Source organism: Mesocricetus auratus, unplaced genomic scaffold (genome assembly GCF_017639785.1).
Source record: "Mesocricetus auratus isolate SY011 unplaced genomic scaffold, BCM_Maur_2.0 Super-Scaffold_100714, whole genome shotgun sequence".
Classification (NCBI taxonomy): Eukaryota; Metazoa; Chordata; class Mammalia; order Rodentia; family Cricetidae; genus Mesocricetus; species Mesocricetus auratus.
In genome coordinates this window covers 4,977,012-4,997,236 of record NW_024429270.1, presented here as the reverse complement: position 1 = coordinate 4,997,236, position 20,225 = coordinate 4,977,012, and the positions used below count along the sequence as shown (strand labels likewise).

Here is a 20,225-nt window from a genome sequence, read left to right as displayed (position 1 = left end):
GAAGGTATAAGAATACACTTGCTATTTCTAGGCTACACGTATCTAGGACTGGCATATTTGCAGTGACATTTCAGAGAATCTCTAGGAAACTAAATTTTCCGGAACTTTTATTTATTTACACTTTAAAATTTATAATACTATTTTATTTTTAGATACTAGTTTAATAGTTGCTTTCCCATTTTTGTCATCAATATGTTTATGTATTGGCCCTTTCATGTCCTTCACTGTATACCTGGAAAATATAACAAGCCTATGCTTTTGAAGAAACAAAGCATTTATGACTCTTTTGGAATTTTTAGTTACATAGATACATGCATTTAACAATAATAAATGTAGAAGAAGAGGTAATGTATTAGGAAAGCTGTGGGAACATGAGGAGCTGAAACATGAGCAGGAGGGGTAGAAACATCTAAAGAGAGCATGCGCACAGCATCTGAGAAGAGCCATACCTTAATAATTACCTATTATTACTTTCCATTGTCATCTGTTTATGAACTTACAATATACTAAGTTCCCATTACTTGAGGGTGATAAAGCTAAGATGTGGAGAAGAAATTCTTCAGGACAATTAGTGCCTCAAATAACAGAAGATTGGGGCAAAATGGGAATAATTTTCATAGTCATCAACGCTATTATTGAGATACAATTTATTTTTAAATTTGGGGCCCTAAAAAGACCACAGACTACGAAAACAAGTAAGAAGTTAGTCATCCATTTGAGGATTTGACTAATGTCCTGCTCGCCATTCTCATCTCAGAACATAAATAATCATTATGGACATAGACAATATCCTTCATCTGGTTGGAAGAATTATATCTGTGAGAAAGTAAAATGTGAAATGTAAGGGTGGAAAAACATCCTGAAAAAATAAATTTACATCGGCATTCATTTCCTGGCTACAAAATGCAGTTGTGCAATGGCTTTGTGATGGGATCTAACATGAATATGTCCAGTTGTATTTGTTGCATGAATAAATGATTTTCATCTTTCTTCCATGTTCTCACAACCCTAAGCATGAGACAGAATTTGAAGGAGGTAAACCTGATGGCTACAACTGAAGTTCAATTATGTAATTAATTTCAAATATTGGTTTGATGAAATTTCTGCTTGTTACAAGCAAACAACACATAAATTCTCAGGAATATATTAAATATTGATTCTCTAAGGAATAAGGGATCCACACATTATCATCTCACACAGATTCACACACACACACACATATAGTCCAACAAGGAATATATATTCCTTATTTATGTATACATAATATACTATATAATGCATATAATGGATACACATTATAATATATATGCATACATATATATATATATTCCAAATACAGTCAAATACAGTGTCCACCACACCAGTGACAATGCTATTATTATGAAATGGCATGTTCTTTTTCAGGAATGAGGTTTAGGGAGCTTTGTAACTCAAAACGAAGGAAACAATTGAACCACAGATCTGGGCATGAACCACAGTCGAAACCCACTCCCGTTGTTTTAACACATTTTATACTCTCTCAATGATACTCATGGGAAACCAGTTTTATTGAAGTAATTCCAGTTCCCAGGGAGTCAAGCTGCAGTTCTCACTGTAACTGATTACAGTCATATCTGTTACTGTCACTGTTTAGAAAAGTTCTTGTGGAGGAAGCTAGGGATTCTTCAGCAGCAACAATCCAGCTTCAAAACTGGCCATTTTTAAGTTCAGTTACAGGGAGGCATTGGGAAGAGACAGACAGATCAAGTGTGCTTTGTTGACGCAGACATATCAGTGCTTCTGATATATGCCACGCAAGTTCTGACCTGTCTCTGGTCTCACACAAAGAAGAGACAGATACTGTTTCAAAGTATGTGTGGTAGACTTCGATATGTCACGGAGACTGTGGGCTCCACTAAGCTGGCAGGTCGACTGGCCCCAAGAGATGACACTTAAAGTATGAACCAGTGCTCCCCCGCCCCTTTCAGTATCATCTCTGCATTTCTGCAACCCTCCTCTGCCTGCTGGCTTATAGAAAGTAGCTTTCCTATGTCCATACACAAATGGCTAATTTGACAAGAAAATTAAATTTCCCAACTCACCAGGTCAGGGCATAGGCCATTATGAAGCTAGCAGATGGTCTTGGAACAACTTTTCCTTTTAAAATAGATCTAGAGGATGTGACAGCTCAGGGAGTCTCCGGGTAACAGATAGCTACACACTATTTTCTATTTAGAATGACTGTATTTCCTACACTGATAAGAATGTATCCATCTTTCAGGATAATATTTGCCTTGTCTTCCTAAAAAAATAGTTAGCTATTGTGGCATCTGCTATGTAAATCATGCAGTAATTTACTGGCTCATTGACTTCCTCTACAATTCATTTTTGAACACAGCTCCTCAATAGAAATATCCTGAACTTTGAAATATTTATACCTGCATCTAGATCTATGTTCATATCTGCATGTCTCAATATTCTAATCCAGAGGAAATTGAGCAGTGCTGTACATTAAACCCATGATTATACTGTTCCCTTCCCAGGAACATTAATTCAGGATTTGCTTTTTTTCCTCTACTACATGTTGCTCAGTAATGTAGAATAATTTCTGACAATTTATTTAAAGATAATGTTTCTCAACTTAGGCAGAATAAGTAAAAAGTCATATCATTGTTATTTTGCAGCAGCAGTCAGACTTCCAGATCTCTAACTTTCTCCATTGTATAAGATGCTATATTTCTTACAGCTCATTGAAGTCATTTTATTAGATGTTACATTTATTAGCATTGCTAGCTAATAAGGGATAAACCGTCACATATTTTAATTTTTTTAAGGTTATTATTTTTACATGACTGTGTGTTTTGCCTGCAAATAGCTTTGTGCACCATGTGTGTGAGTAGTGTGAAGACTGTTGAGGACATGGGAACCCTTAGATCAGGAATTACAGATTTATGTGAGCAACCATGTGGGAACCAGAGATTAAATTAAAGTCCTCTGCAAGAGTAATCAGCACATTACACCACCCCAACAACTCTTCAAGCCTCTCCTTTTAACAATTCGACGAAAATTAAATATTTAGTAGTTGAGAAGAGAACTACAGTAAGAGTGGCTAGATCTGTGTAGAACATGCAGTAGATTCGGCTTATTCTATTATTTGTTGTTTTTTTATTTGGGCTAAGATATATTTCAAATGACAGACTATGGACACCCCCATGGAGGGCCTCACCCTCCCTGGGGAAATAAGGGGATATTGGGGGGTTGGTGGGAGGGCACGGGAGAAGGGGAGGGAAATGGAGAGGGTCCTGGAATTGACATGTGAAGCAACCTTGTTTCTAATTTACATTTAAATTTAAAAATAACATATATATAAAAGATACATTTCAAAGAATATAAATAATGTAAATAACATCATTTATTCTTATTTGTTCATGCAGATGATTACAATATTCCCACCAATGTGATCAATATGTCTTAAGGTCTTTGTTAATTTAATGTGATAACACTTTATGATGAAATGTCTAGTCAGTATCCTCATTTAATATAGGAAGGTGATGACTGAACAATGAACTCTTCAAGTATCACACAAACAGATGAGTAGTTTTCATTGTCAGTTTGACTGCTTTTAGAATCACTATGGGATCATATCACTAAGAGGATTTATGAGAGTGTTTTCCTAGAAAGGTTTGATTGAGGTGGAAAAGCCCTCCTGCCCACTCTGCTTTACAAGAGCAGTGTTACCCCAAGGGCACTGGCATTTTTCGCTTTCTGCTTCTTAACTGGAGGTTGAAGCTGACCAGCTGCCTCAATAGTTGCTGCCTTCCCTGCCTTGGCATAATCAGCTGTACCTCAAATTGTGAGTCACAAGTAAACCCCTCTTCATTAAACTGCTTTTTGTTAAGTATTTTGTTACAGCAATGAGAAAAACAACTCATACGATCAGCTTCTACCCCTGTAGAAAAATACCTACAATCAACTCACTAGAAAGAGAAGGGTTAGTGGCTCATGCTCTCAGACTTTCAGGTTCCTGTTATGGGGCAATGCTGCTTTGAGTCCATGGATCAAAGTTGGCATCATGTTGCTAAAGAGACTGCTCACAATATGACAGCTATGAGGCACAGAGAGAGAGAGAGAGAGAGAGAGAGAGAGAGAGAGAGAGAGAGAGAGAGAGAGAGAGAGAGAGAGGGAGGGAGGGAGGGAGGGAGGGAGGGAGGGAGGGAGGGAGGGAGGGAGGGAGGGAGGGAGGAGGAGAAGAATGGAGGGAGGGAGGGAGGGAGAGAGAGAGAGGGAGGGAGAGGGAGAGAGAGATTTGAGGAGACAACAGCCTCAACATCCTCTAGAAAGACACACCTGTACAAATTAGTTTCCTTATTCAAGCTTTACCACCCAAAGGTTTTCTTCCTGCTAGTCTGCCTTAGACAGACTGAAAAGTATCCACTGGCAACATTCTAGACTAGATCCTTGCACGGGGCATTTTAGGCACTCCAGTATCTGTTCTCCATCTGTAGGACATAGTTCCTTTCTTTATCAGTGATCAACTTCAATTTTAACTCATTCTTCATGTTCTACATTGTTTCACCAAAACTGCTGTGACTATAAGGGAAACAGAAAAATACCTCAACACTGGTGTTAATCCAAGTCTGTGTGGGATGGCCTCATTCATCTGCCTTGTTGCTGTCTATGGTGTGTTACTACTGGCTGAGATATATGACGTGATCTGGGAGATGAATGGAGGAATCCATATGAAGCTTATTTGATGAATCTAGTATCATTCCAAAGTTATGAGAAATGGTAAAATTTTAGCTTTGCTGAAAGGAAGGTAAAATTCTGAAAGGATAAGGGGCATGTATATGAGAATGTATCAGTTTGCTATGGGTGCAGGACATGATAGTTAGTGATAGGACATGAGTTTCCTATCACTAACTACTAAGTCCATGAGTGACCTACTGGATCTCAAATTCTTAGTGAGAATAGAATGATGACAACTGATGTTTGCTTAAAATGCCATATATTGTGACAAACTCGCAGAAATGGTGTAAAATGTAGTGAACTATATGCATGTAAGATGAAATATATCTAGCATATAGTGAATTTTAAAAATAAGTGGATATTTGCATGTAAAACACAGGTGGCACATTCCCCTACAATAATCTTATTTGAAGTCTATAATGGGGGTCACTGTGGTTTTGAAGTGAAAGGAGACTGTTTTCAAAGCAGTAGTTTTCTGCTGTTTTCAGAATATTTAATTCAAATGAGATTTCATGAACTGATTAAATGTCAGACCAGTGACCACTTAGCAAGAGAATAGGTGGTTGACACCAGATCACAATGGCCACAGAGTCTGCTGTCCTGATCCCTTTCCTAAGCATAAGTGCCCACTCAACCCAAGAGCAATGCGTTGCTGTTTTCCTCCTGGTATGATGGCATTTTTTTTTACCTCCTTTTGGTTTCCAGGCTGGCTGTTAATGAGGCCTTTTCATGAAAACACTCCTCACCACAAGCATCACCAGGGACACTGAAAGAGAAGCATTTCTGACTATGCAGAACACTGAATTAATTTGGAATAATACTCTACATTGGCTGTTTGGCTGTTTTCCTCCTTAGTCTTTCAATAGTACACCTTCGTGTGTGTGTGTGTGTGTGTGTGTGTGTGTGTGTGTGTGTGTGTGTGTGTGTGGCTGGGTGGGTGGTTGTGTGTATGTGAGAGAGAGACAGAGAGAAAGAGAGAGAGAGACAGACAGAGACAGAGACAGAGACAGAAACAGAGACAGGGAGAGAAAGACTCATAATATTGCCAAGAGCTAACCCCAGTACTGTAAACACAGTCCAATGCAGCTAAAGTCATGATTGTTCATCAGCAGCTCCTTAGTTCCACACTCTGATAACTATTCTCACCTCTCCTAGTGAGTTTAACAAGTTTAGATACTTTATATAAACAAACCATGAAGTCGTTTTCCTTTGTTGCAAGCTTATTTAATTTATTGTCATGTCTTCAAATGCTATATTTTTATATATTTTGATATCTCCATTTTCAGACTGAATGATATTATATATATATATAGTATTTTACTTATCTAATATCATCCAGTAGGCATATATATGATTCCTCTCCCAAAAGTCTTGAATAATACCTCAGTAAACTTGGCAATTTTAATGTCTTTGAGATGATTACATCACTTCTTTCTGGTAAATACTCAAAAAGTGGAACTACGAAGTCATATTGCAGCTCTATTTTTAATGTTTTGAGAAAATTCCTTGCTGTTTTGCATAGATTGTGCACCATTTGTAATTCCTACATGGCATTTACAAGGGTTTAGTGACAAGAATCTAATCAGTGTAAATAACTAAACCTTGATTTATTTGATGTCTATGCTCATTTCCTCCAAGTTTTATTGTTTCCCAACTTAAAGTACAGACTCTCTCAATACCATTTCAAAGTCTTTCTATTCCTAACGAAATTGGTTATAGCTAATTCAGCACATGGTGTTATATAGGCACATTCACTCACTTACTCATTCACTCGTTCATTCATTCATGCATGCATGCATGTATGCATTCATTCCTTGATTCATTTACCTTTACGGTCCCCCATTCACACTTCAGGTTGTTCTCCTTATTATAGTCATTGAGATCAGTTTCCAGAAAGCTGTTTCTAACAAAGATATATCTCATGCCTTGGTACTCATATTCTAATGTAAGAAGTATGATTGAATAACCATTTGAGAAGCTATGATACATAAAGTCAGACTATAGAACCTTGGAGTCAAGCTTTAAGAAAAATTTCCTTAAGAAATCAGAGTGTAAGTAATTATAACTTATTGATGGGGTTAATGTAAAACTATGCAATCTTGCCATCTTATAGAAAACCTTGTACTAATTTGGAGAGTGGACTCTGCTTATTGTTTTGTTTTTGTTTGTTTTTGAGTCTCTCTTCCTCTCTCTCTTTCACAAAGATACCATTCTCCCTTAGAGAAATAATAAATAAACACAGTTCTGGAACTAGCAGAATGCAGACAATATTATTTATTAAAGTAGCTAGAACAACCAGTAGAGCAATTAGAGGCAAAAAGCCAAAAATTTGTAGATGGAAGTTTTGATTCTCAAAGTGCATGCAAAAAATGCTAAAATGGTTTCTTTAGGCGTAATAACAAAAGCGAGAATGAAATTAAGCAGTGAGAAAGAAACAGTTGGAGCTCAGTGAAATATAATAACTGATTCATAACTAAGGGGTTTATTTTATTATGTATGGCTCTAAATAGCGTCTTCACTTGCAGTCAGCTCAAAATTGTATCCTCCTGTAAATTTTCCAGAGAAAGAAGGCAGACAATGTTGAACAAAGCATTTTTTATACTATAAAAGTGCATTTGCTCCTGCTAAATTTGAAAATTTAAACTGTATTACCTTTCTCCAAGGACAGCCATTCCCCAGGGTATTCTAAGGAACACAGAGACTGTGTGCAGATCAGGTTGAACTCAACTTTCTTTGCTCTAGGATCCCCCATTAAGTTCCTTTCATAAGGAGTGAGGTGTTTTCTAAAAATGAGTGGAGATGCAGCACAGTCTGCCTGTGAGCTCTTGGAGTACCCAGAACACTAAAAGTGAAATGCTAAAGTGAGAGCACTTGAGTTCATGAATTCCTCCATGTTCTAACACATGATCCACCACAGTGAAATATAACAGTGCTTGGTCATACCAAGCTATGTGTTTTCTTTTTACTAGATGATTTCCTCTCTGATTGTATAGTTAATAAGTGCATTAAAGGACGAGAGATTAGTAATGTCAATGAATTCTTTGACTGCACTATCAGCCTGTGAGCTAGCATGAAGTCATTCTCATTTTATCTACTGACACAACTGCAGAGTATAATAGAGATAACAGTAATGATGAAGTCAGACACATCTATTCTGAAGAAGTTCACTGACTTCCTCACTAAGAACACAGGGAATTGGCTTCATACAGTTTCAATTCAATAACTACATGGCATGGCCTTTCAGGATTTTATTCTACCTTGGAAATATTTTTCAGATAAGATTCCTAAAATATTTCAGTAAAACTTTTGTAATCTATAAAATTAGCTGTGATTGAACATGACTACCTTGATGGGAAATGGCATTTCCTTGCTGTCTTAGGTTGCTAGTATCCATGGGTCCTATCTTCATTCCATGACATTCATTCATAAATAAGAACACACCATTAGTGCCAGCACTCAAGAGGCAGAGGAAGTTAGATTCTGTGAGTCCAGGGTCAACCTGATCTACATAGAGAGTACCAGCACATTCAGGTTTACACAGAGAAATCCGGCCATCTTAATAAAACAAAACAAAAGAAAAAAAACCTTTCAGATATTGGTCATTGTTCTTCACCTTATATCTTGAGACAGAATTTCTCCTCTTCACTGTTGGCACTTCTGACTAAATGGCCCACAATCTTCCTGGAAGTCTCCTGCCATTACTCTTCAACTTGTAGCAGAAACACTACTCATCTATACATGATACCTTGATGTTGAATTCAAGTCTTCACATTTGTGTGGGAATTCTATCCACTGAGGGCTCTCCCTAGGGCTAAAGCTGCCCTCTTTGGTGTAGCTGTGTAGAAAAACACTACTCCAGACAAAGTATGAAAGGAGAATTCTGGAAAATGCTGTGGAAGTATCTTCTTGGAGAGGAGATTTTGTTTCATTCATAGATTGACACTGAAACCCTTATCTCCTATCTGCTTCATCTTTCTCCTGACCTCAATGATGTCTATTGTAAGGGCTCTGAGGAACTGAGGCAGATGATGACTTTTAGCAGGTTCTTCTCTCTCCATTTTCTATGACTTGATATGTTCACTGTTGCTTAAAGAATCTGGGTAGCGTTATGCTTACATCATTTTGCTCATGAGGCAGAATAAGTCAGTTAGCTATATCATGGAAAGGATAAGCTGAAGTCTTATCAGATATCAAGATACACATAGGAATCATTTCAATGAAGTATTTTTCAATAAATATCTACACTCCAATCTGAAACTGAACAACCAGTCTTGCTGTTGATGAAGGACAATCAGTTTTTCCCCTTCTTTTTTTTTTTACTTTAAGTTAGAAACAAGTTTGTTTCACATGTGAATCCCAGCTCCCTCTCCCTCCCCTCCTCACCATCCCTCCCCACCAGGCCCCCCCAGTTCCCCACCTAATCTCTACTCTGATCCCAGGGAGGGTGAGGTCCTCCATGGTGGATCTCCAGAGTCTGTCATGTCATACAGGGTAGTGTCTAGGCCCTCCTTCAAGTGTCCATGCTGAGAGAGCATCCCTCATTGTGTGCTCTATTTGTATGCCAGGGATAAATACTACCATGATGTAGAGGAAAAAATGGGGAATCATCTCAGGAACGCTCACATGTTGAGAGTGGAAAATCTCTGCTTTCTTGTTCTATAAAAAGTCTATTAGATCGACTTTGTTAAGGGCATCTGATTGCAACCAAAGGGGATGCCTTGCCCTTGTTTCTCTGTCTTTTAACAAGTCCCTAGGTATAAATCTGATTTGTGATGATATACAGATGTTTGCAGCTTTATACTTGTACAGTTCTTTCATCCAAGATAAAACATCCCATCTTGTGGAGAAGCTCCTTGAAGCATAAGTTCTAAAGGCAGGTGAAACACCCTACCTTCCTGAGCAATTTGTTAAACTCACAAAGTAAACAACACTGAAATTCCAGGAAGTACCTGAAAATAGCAATATGCGCTATGCTACCTCACCCTCCTTCCTCCCATGGTTATGGATGCAGTAAAGACTGCTAAAAAACACCTCTCAGGCCAACTCAGCTGAATAGTAGAGTCAAAGCAGTTAAGATGCCCAGAAAAAAAATGGGCAACTTGTTGAGCTCATTTCAAGTTGTGCAGTTTGCTACAGGTTTTTAGCTTTCGTGGAATTTTGGTGGTGCAGCTGTCTTTTAGTAATTTTAGCTCCTGTAAATAGCCCTTTAACCATATTCCTATAACTAATTCAATAGGAACTCTTTAGCTTATCAGGTTGTACATTGGAGTATCTTTAATTTTCATCCTCAGTTACCTAGGTTGTGTGCATACACATTTGTATTAGAATCCCTGGGAAGACTGTCACAAAATAGTAATAAATACAATAACATTTATGAAGTGCTAGAAAATGGTCAAAATCATGGGAAAAATGTATTCAGTATATAGGAAGGACAGCGGAAGACATCACTGCCATCTCAAAGGAAGGATTTGATATTAGATCAGGTGTGGACTGATAAAGGTTGGAAGGGTGTAGTCACAGGACTGACCTATGATTTAGCCAAGAAGGAAGAATTCAGGCTTACATCAACTGGATATAAAATGTATGATGTTGGGATTAGTATAAGAAAGTATCTAACGGTGTGGGACAGACATTCAGTAAGAAGATGGGAATTAACAATATTAAAATATTTTGTGCCACAGAAAGAATCACATATCACATATGGCAGAATGCTGAGATGTGCTTAAGCTTTCTCTTTTGAACATTAGAATAAACACGTGGTTTTGATAGTATTGTATTTCTAATTTGCAACAGGTAGCATACCTATCTTACTAACCAGTACATTCTCAGTGCTTACTACAATAACTTTTGTTGTGGTTAAATAAGTCTGACGTCCAGCTAAAATTCTAAAACATAAGCAAATTTATAAAATTTTCACTGAAAATGCCTTGATACAATTATGCAGCATTTGTTTATTATTACTCTTGGGTGTGCATGCTTTTTTGTGAGTAATTTTCTGCATTGTGTACGAGTTTGACCAAAATTGAAAATAAAGAAGCTGATCAAAATCAGTCTTCTTGATAGCTACTTATCATTTATAATATGTTTATTGCTTATTATAGGACCACAGTCAGGATATTGTACATGTGATTTCAAAGACTTTATGTCTGTGGAATTATATAGTATCTTTGTTTACAATTATAAGCATTAGAATATTTAATGCAGTCTAATTTTTTATGGATGACACTCCTATTTTAGATGAATAAGTAAAAGAAATTAATATATAAGCATTATCATTATAATGAACAATAGAAAGGATATAATAATTAGGCCAATGTTTTACTAAGCATCAATAATGGATATTGTCTATATTGACAGCTAAATGGTGAGGTGCTATTTTTATCATTTTGTCTGTGTAGCATTTGCTTAATTTGAATGTTATTTGTGGAAAGAGAAGTTAAAATTGATATTATCAATAGTGCTAAAAGGTAATCATTTAAGAATTAATATGCTACCTTTCAATAATACGTTGTCTTAATATTTTTGATTTGTAGTAGTCCTATCAATACTCACTGATATTAGTTGTAGTTTCTTTGTCTTCAAAGTGAATAATGAAGATTTTAAATAGTCATTGAAATGATTTTCCATTACCTAAAATTAAACCATTTGAGGTTTCATCTGTAATGTTCTCCTTCATTTTTTTTCTGGATACAGATCTTCATTGACTTCTAAACTCGCAACAAATTGTGTAACTAATCTTTATATGTTCCACCATCCAGATCGAAGTAATGACACAGAGACATCTTATTAATTAAGAAAGTTTGGCCGATAGCTTAGACTTGTTCCTAACTAGCTAACTAGCACTTATAACTTAAATTAACCTATTTATATTCATCTACATTCTACCACATGGTGTTGTCTCTCTTCTATCTCATTTTTCCTGTCCCGTCTCTAGGCTTCTACTGTGTGTTAGATTTTTGCTCCTCTTCATTTCTCTCCCAGGAAATTCTGCCTACACCACCTACCTACCTACTGGTTATTCAGGTTTTTTTTTTTCATTTTTTTTAGACAGTGTTTCTCTGTATTGTTTTGGAGGCTGTCCTGGAACTTGCTCTGTAGACCAGCCTGGCCTGGAACTCACAGAGATCCCCTTGCCTCTGCCTCCTGAGTGCTCAGATTAAAGGCATGCATCACCAACGCCTGGCCATCATTTAGTTTTTTATAACACCAATAACTTCAATACACCTTCACAACTACACAAATATCTCACAACAAAAGTGTATCTATATTTGACCCCAGGTAAAATAACAGATACCACATAAACATATTGATTGAGCTTGCTTTCTCTGTACTGTGACAATTACAAGGAGAAATGTCAAAACACTGTTTGTCTTCATATGGAGCTCAGATAACAGAATCATTTAAATGGTCTATTTGATGTTTAATACAGAGATACCTGCCTAAGTTTCTTCCACAATAAATACTCTTTCCACAATACTTTTGATTACAATCTGAGAAATTAACATGCATTATCTTATTTAGGGAGCATTTTACCATCCCCACTTATGTCTTTCTTTGGTGAGTTGACTTTAGAAAGACATACCTGTACTTTGCAAAAAGGTTACAAACTAAGGAGTTAAGTGTAGCATGAATATAAAGAAAATCCAGAGACGGATATTGGGGTTCAAGCTGAAGATCAGAAAAGCAAAGGAACCAGACCGTAGTTGTTTCCTCTACCACGGCTGAAATGGAGATCCTGTCTTCCCTGTGACTGCAAACTGAATCTCACATGAGATCCTTTGCTTCTTCCTTATGCATCTCTCTAGTGCCAGTATTGAAGGCATGAGATCTATTGCTCTTTTAGACTGATTCACTCATGTAGCCCAGTGTGGCCTTGAACTCACAGAGATCCATCTTCCTCTGTCTCCTGAGTCCTGAGTTTAACTAGTGTGGCTGGCTTTACATTCTGATTCCCAGGAAAGGTTTATTAAATCATAAACAATATACCACCACACTTAAGCCTTTGGAAAATAATCTGATATTTCACCAGTATCACCATTAGAAGAATGAAGTTTACATTATGTTGTTTGTTAACTGGGTTGTAATAATAATTCAGAAAACTCTGGAGTATATTCCTTATTCAACCTGCAGTTTGATTGTGTGGCCCTGGAGCCACAGGGACTAACAAGAGAACCCGATAAATCCTGAAAGTGATTATAATCATCAAATTGTTTCATTCTTAACTGCAGAGGGGGAAAAGCAGATGGAGGGGGTGAAGGCTTCCTGTGGGTCTGTAGCATTGGGGCTAAGAAAAAAGAAGTTAAGAAATATTGGGTGTCTTTGTTTGGTGTGTATGTGTCTTTTCTGTGTGTGTGTGTATGTGTGTGTGTGTGCGCATGCATTATAAGCAATCAATCTTTTGCATCCAAACACATGCATGTAAGAAGTAGGAATTTTGAGCCAAATACTGTTTTGAGGAAATGAAGTTGCATTATGTCTGTTGAGGTACCACATTAATCAAGTAAAAGTTGTTCTTAATGATCAGCAACAACAGCAGCGTGCTGACACTCAACACAGCATTCACTCAATTGTTTTCACAAAATCAAGCAATGTTATTTTCTTAAACTCTTCTGAGAGAATTGAATAAAACCAATGGCATGAGTTCATATATGGTCACTGAGTTTCGTGTTAAATCCCCACTTTGATCCATGTGCTAAGCAACTAATTTGTGCATTTTCTTGCATACGTAGTCTTAGTTCCACAACTACAGTCAGACGAATACTGGTGATGTGTTCTATGGATTACAAATCAGAAAGTTTCAATAGGATTTCTGTGAATGCTGGTTATTACAGATGACATGGCTTCTTAAACCTATCTTTTAATATTTTACATTGAAAGGAACTATTTCCAAAACTCTCATCAGGAAAAATTATATAATCATGACCCAAGAAGCTCATTTTCTCACTTTTATTTCCCAATGTATTAAAGAGAAGTTTTTTTTCTTATTGTAGCAGGAAGGTCATTCTCCATTATGCATACTATTCTGCTTGAAGCTGTAACTTTCAACTAAAACATCATAAGCAGTTAGTTGTGTGAAGGATACACAAATATAATACATAAAATCTCAAGGAATCAGGATACTTTAAATTTATACATAAAATCAATGTATTAGCTAGCATATATTTCCTTTTTGAACAGTAATACTAGGATACAAACTGCTTTCTCTTTTCCTTCCCCATTTTCCCTTTTTCTCCAATCTTTTTCATAACATGATTCACCTGTAATAATGACCTGACTCAATAAATTACTATCTCCACACAGCATTATTAAATAACAGCAGCAAAAATAATCGCAGTCTTTTTGTGTTAAGGTAGATGAATAAAGCCTCTTTTTTTGAAAGTAAAGAGCAGAGGTCAGGAAAATGCTTGAAGAATAATAGGAGAGACATTCTTCAGAAAGAAAACTCAACAAAGACTGGTGCCAAGTGGTAAAGATGACTGTGGATGAACCTCGACCTAGAAAGTCAGTGTAGTTTCTCCCCTCTTCTACTGGAGTCTATGTTCTGTTGATACCCACAGTCCCAGAGGTGAATAGCAATGTAGACAAACACCACAAAGAGTTTGGGAATAGCGTTTGAGTCTTTCAGTACAGTTTGCTTTTCTCAGAGCTAGTAAAGTATTTGAAATGGGATCTTTACTCACCTCTTTCTACTTCTGGACTCTCTTTACTAAAAGTAGTCTGGTCCCTCAAAGATCTCATTATTTATATACTTACTTTATAATGATTATCAGTTATTCTCAAATCACTTCAAAGCAGGTATGTTTTACAATTTATAGATGGGTGACTAAGACTACGAGTTTGGTGTGACACCCAACCCTCATTAAGTTCCAACTGATGAGTCCCTGGCTTTAGGCCAGCATGTGTTCTACCTTCCATCAATGATATCCAGTGCAGCATGGAAGAAATTTTAGAGTAGCTTAGTAACCAGGGTACGCATCTGAGGCATTTACCTGAAATGATCACATTATTAAGGACATATATGTCACTTCAGATTCTAAAATTCCAGTAATTACTCCTGGTTTTTTACATTTAAGCCAACTTATATTTCCTTGAGAGTGATTTTTTATTTTCTATAATTTCCTAGTAATAAATCTTTGATAGGAAATTATGAACCTAGACTAATGACCTTTATACAACATGCCAGTGGTTATGGCCACGTGATGTTATGTAGTCTAGGACTTTCCTAATAGACTAGGAAGAAATACATAAGCTAGCTATCCATGATCTCAAACATGAGAACATCTGTGAGAAAATGAGGTGGATTAATATTTATCCAGAGGTATATAAAAATGATGAAAGATAGAAGACTTCATTCTTGGTATTCAGAAGCCTAATTCTTCGTTATCTCATTTAGCAAATCATCTTTACTTAGATCTCACATTTAATACTTATGAATTACAAACATATTCAAATTGGTGAACTCCAAACTGAGAAATGTTATTTCCTCTTGGACTGAGTTTTCTTTGTTCTGGAGACTTTAACAAATTACCATAGACTGCTCAACTTCAGGCAACAGCAATTTATTTTTCAGACTTCCAGAGGTTGGGAGGTCTGAGACCAGGAAGCCAACAAAGCAGTTTCTGATGAGGCCCCTCTTTTGCTTGACACTACATTGCTATCTCACTGTCTTTACATGTGATAAGACAGGGCTTTCTGACTCTTTGGATTTCATTTATAAGAACAGAGCAGGGCCCTGCTCAGTCATTCACCCTCTAATTATTTGAGGATTTATATTGCTAAATACAAGATTAGGGTATCACAAAATATCTCAAAAATAACACTCTGTATCTCATTTATATTTCTAATATTAAGTATACATACAACATTTAAGGATTACATTTACTCAGAAGTGATTTGAGAGTTCTTGATGCCATGCTTACTTCATATTAGCCAGCAAAGTGTTATGTATGTATCACCTCATCTAATTCTCACAGTAATATTAATAATTACATATTATCACTATCCAATGCTGAACATTGTTTCTTTGATCTATGAATGAATTTCAGACAGAATCACACATACATATTCATTCTAACTTTCTGTTTACTAGATAGGGTATATAGATACCTCATTATTTTAAGAAATTTTATTTTATTCATTGTAAAATAGTTTTTCCTATTTGGAAGCCTTATATTGTAGAACAAAATGTAAATTGTTCCAGAAAGTTGTTGAAATCAATGTTCATCCACTGAATACTGCTCTGAATTCATATGAATAAAATAATGCATGGGCCTGCCTTACAATAGTTATGAAACATTTCACATATCCTCAGTCTCTCTCCAGAATTTCCATGATTCCATTACATACCATAATGTTAAACCTAGGATGGCTATGTCTGTCCTAAATACATGCAGCTCTTTTTTTCTTATTTCGAAAACTGACAATTTACACTGTAAATATATTGCATTAGATATAATAGATAGTCTAAAAATCATTTAAAGTAACTGGGGAGTTGTAACAAAAACTTCAAAAATTTTAAATACAAACGATATACCAGTTTATGTAAAGGATGACAAATATTCCAACTCTCATGCACACTGAGTTCCTGGAACCTGATAAAGTAGAGAAAGAAAAGATGTCTAGCGCTGCACTGGTAAATATGTAGTGTTGATATGGTCTTCCCAAGCAGAGTGTTATCCAAATTTTCTCATAGGTTAGTCATTCTTCAGAAAATTTGTGATGAACTCAAGCTGGCAATGAAATATGTGAAACAAACTTCTATAGAAGCAAGAAAGTCTTTCTTGAAACAGTTCAGGTAGAAAAGAACCTTCAACTGAGTCACTTTTCCTATCAAGTTCCCACCACTGTGAAGCCATGTAATGGTATTATGTTTTACTTACGATATCAATAGATGGCTGCATTTATTGCTTTATAATAAATTCTTATGACTTACCCTCTAAAGTCTATAATAAACTGGAACTTTAAAAACTGAGATAGATATTTAGGCTCTTATTAGAGTTCTGGAAGTTAAATAATACTAACAGATTTAATAGTTTTATGTTCTTACTATACAGTTAGAGATGTGTCATTCTCCACTACCCTTCAACTAGACAAAGATTTAATTTTTGAGCAATTTTAACAATTATCAATAAGTGGATATATGTTTAGCACCTACAAAGAACCAAAGACTCCTTATGACTTATTCTCAATTTTCAAATCAATTTCTTCTGTGTAGGTACCTCATAATTTTTTAACAATGAAGTAAAGTCAAAGTTATAAATTAATCCAGAAACAATAAGACACACTAAACCACAGATGTAATGGTCTCTGGAGATGTCTCAGTGGTTAAAGAACTTGATGTGCCACCAAGAATATCAGAGCTTAAATCCCACCTTTAGTTTTTTTCTCTAAAGATGAAAACCAGGGCTTCTCAGAGCCAGATGGCTAGAGAGACTACCTGAATTATCAAACTGTGGGTATGTTTGAGAGATCCTGTCACAAAGAATAAAGTGGAGTAGGTGTGCATGAAGATCCCCAATCAGCCTTGAACTGCCATATCTGCTTGTACATACATGAAAATGTATTCACACATGACCATTTGCTTGCATACATACAAACACACACACACACACACACACACACACACACACACACAAAGCAAAAATCACTGCAGATACATTCTGAACAACTTTCTTGTCTTTATCACTCAAATTTGAGCAAGAGAATAAACAGAAAGTTTTTTGAAATACATTGCCCTATTCCAACTAGTTTAGACTAGAGGTTCTAGTCATTCACAGCATAGCCTTCAAATAGCCACGAAGTATACATTAAAAAAGGGGCTGATGGGGCATCAGTGACTGAACTAATTGTCATTTACTGTGGCCTCTGAGAAACTTGTTGCATCAATGTTATAATACTGTCAGCACAAAAATAAAATTACTAGAACCCAGGGATGCCTGAAAATTGTATTGAAGAAAATTATGATGCAGAAAGTGATAATTAATCCAGCAAGCATTTCTTAGCTCTTTATAAGATTCAGAGTATATACAGATATTTTACAGCAAACTTTGGAACCTCAGTGGTTCACTCAGCTATTATTTTATAGGAAAATATCTATAGGTCATATCTCCAGTTACTGTGGAATAAAGGGTTTTATGATAAACACCTCCATATGATCAATATTTTGTTGAGAGTATTAATACCCATGTTGTGGAGTGGGAATCCTTTGCGAATTCTTCAATTATCCTATAGAGTTGGTATGGACTCTTTCCTAAGTTATATGTCTAGTAGTCACTCTCTGAGTTTTATTTATAGCCGACACATTACTTAATCAGAAGTTATAGCATTAATTGTTTCATTTTATTAAGGAGTGTATCAATAAATAAATATCAATAACATTAAGTTACTTTTAGTAGTATGCCAAAATCTTTAATGATGGTTGTTAACTGACAGGACTTTAATAAAGACACCCAGCATTTTGCAGGGCTTTGAATCTAATCTAAATAAACTGTATAAAAATTTTCTAATGAATAAAAAATGAAAAGTAGGTGGTAACGATTTACCCACATAACTTATCTACTACTTACCTGTTAAATTCACTATAGTCAGTGCATATAGTGAGAAGATAATGCCAGCAACTCCACTTAACAGAAAATTGTGTGGCACTCAATTTTGTCAAAACCCACTATTTCCTTGAACAATAATGAATAACATGTTGCCAGCCCACCTTGCTTTGGCTTGAATTCGTTGTTTTATCCTGCATCATGTGGCAATGGCTAATTATCATAAGTTGTGTAATAAATGTGATGGATTGTCCAATTAACTTCATTAGCATCAGTTTTTGAAGATGCTACCTATTGAAACCGAAGATAGTTTATGACCTCCATGTTGCATATGTGTCTAATTGCTCCTTGGGCAATAATTATTAAGTTTCCTGTGCCTCATCCAGTCATTTTGTTTTACAAATTATGATGCTACTGAGTTTTTCAATTCATTTGGCTTCACAACTATGAGTCCCCTAGGATTACTAAAGGTCTGTGGCAGAAGGTAAACATCAAAGAAATCTACAAAGAGATTATAGTTCTCTCTATTCTGTAGGTTTTCCATCGACCGCCACACTGACTTGGAGAGACAGTTCAACATCAATGCAGATGATGGGAAGATAACACTGGCAACTCCACTGGACAGAGAATTAAGTGTCTGGCACAATATCACCATCATTGCCACTGAGATCAGTAAGTGTCTGGGTTTGTTTCTTCCCTCTATGAATGTACTCATTTGGTACCAATTGATCACATGACAAGTGGTCTGTTATCTATGAATATTGGGTTATCGGGATTTATTTCATTGTTTCATCCCAGAACAAAATAATTTACACTCTACTAAATTAACAAATGTAAATAATGAACATTAGGAGGAAACATTTTTTCATATCTGGATATTTTTTGTATTTTTTCCTATTATAGAACCATTGAAAAATCTTTGATAAAAATTCAATACAATTTTTTATTAAAGTTATGTGTAAAATCTGCTGTTTTATAGAGAATCAGTTTGTGGTATTATTAGAATAATACTTCTGTCTGTCTTTGATAATGAGGTTTTTCTATACTTAATGAAGCTAGTACAACAGCTATACAGTACAGACTCATATGGCACAGTCTGCGATCTTGCACTTTATTTTACTTTTTTTTTTCCTTAAAAAATGTGAATTGGAGGATTCAAGTCCCCAGCAGCCACAGACAAAGCCAGATATGGCAGTGTATGCCAGCAAATTCAGTGTTGTGACAAATCATGAGAGTATGTTGGCCAGCTGGCCAGTATCTCACTTCAAAACGTAAGATACATAACTGACTGAGACATTAGAAAGCCATGCTCTAACCTTTACAGGTGTCTGCACTGGCAAGTGCACAAGTGTGTTCATGAGTACACAAGCACAAACACACACACACACGCATGTGCACACATAATATAAAAAACATTCTTTTCATTTTATTTCCAATCAAAATATACATTGCACAGCATTTAAATATGTTTCTGTAAGAGACACAATAAAGCCTGCAAAACTTTACAAATTCAAATGAGATGATACTGAATTCTAGAAGTACTGTGGTAAAGAGAATGTGAAAATGAAGATAATATTAATACCTTTGGTTTTAATCCATAGCAAAAAAAGTTAAAAGAGAAACACTAATAAAGCATCGTGGGCACTTATGTATACCACAGAGAGGGTGCAGAGGAAAATTAGAGCTCTATATTCTAAAAGCCACTTATTGTTCTCTGGTAGCAACTGTAAAACAAAAGAAGCATCCCTGAAACATTGGGGTAGAATAGATAGATACCCAGGTGTAAATAGCGATGCATTTGTGAGCTGTGAAGAGGATATCCCGATTGAAGACTTGTGAAAAGGAATTGTACCTAGGATAAGAGGTCTGTTGGGGCACACCTCATATCCTAGCACTGAGGAGATGCAGAAAGAGTGATCTGGATTCTTCTTAAACATGGTCATCATGTAAGAGTAGGAA

General features: G+C 36.1%; 1 protein-coding gene across 5 annotated transcripts in view; it reads left to right on the top strand.

Annotated features, from left to right (window-relative positions):
- Nucleotides 1–20,225, top strand: part of Cdh8 (cadherin 8) — a 390,092-nt gene that overhangs the window by 241,806 nt on the left and 128,061 nt on the right. For all 5 annotated transcript variants that reach the window (XM_040740772.1, XM_040740771.1, XM_040740770.1 and 2 more), the window contains exon 8: nucleotides 18,802–18,938. In XM_040740772.1, the coding sequence (XP_040596706.1) occupies nucleotides 18,802–18,938 (137 nt within the window). The remainder of the gene's footprint in view (nucleotides 1–18,801; nucleotides 18,939–20,225) is intronic.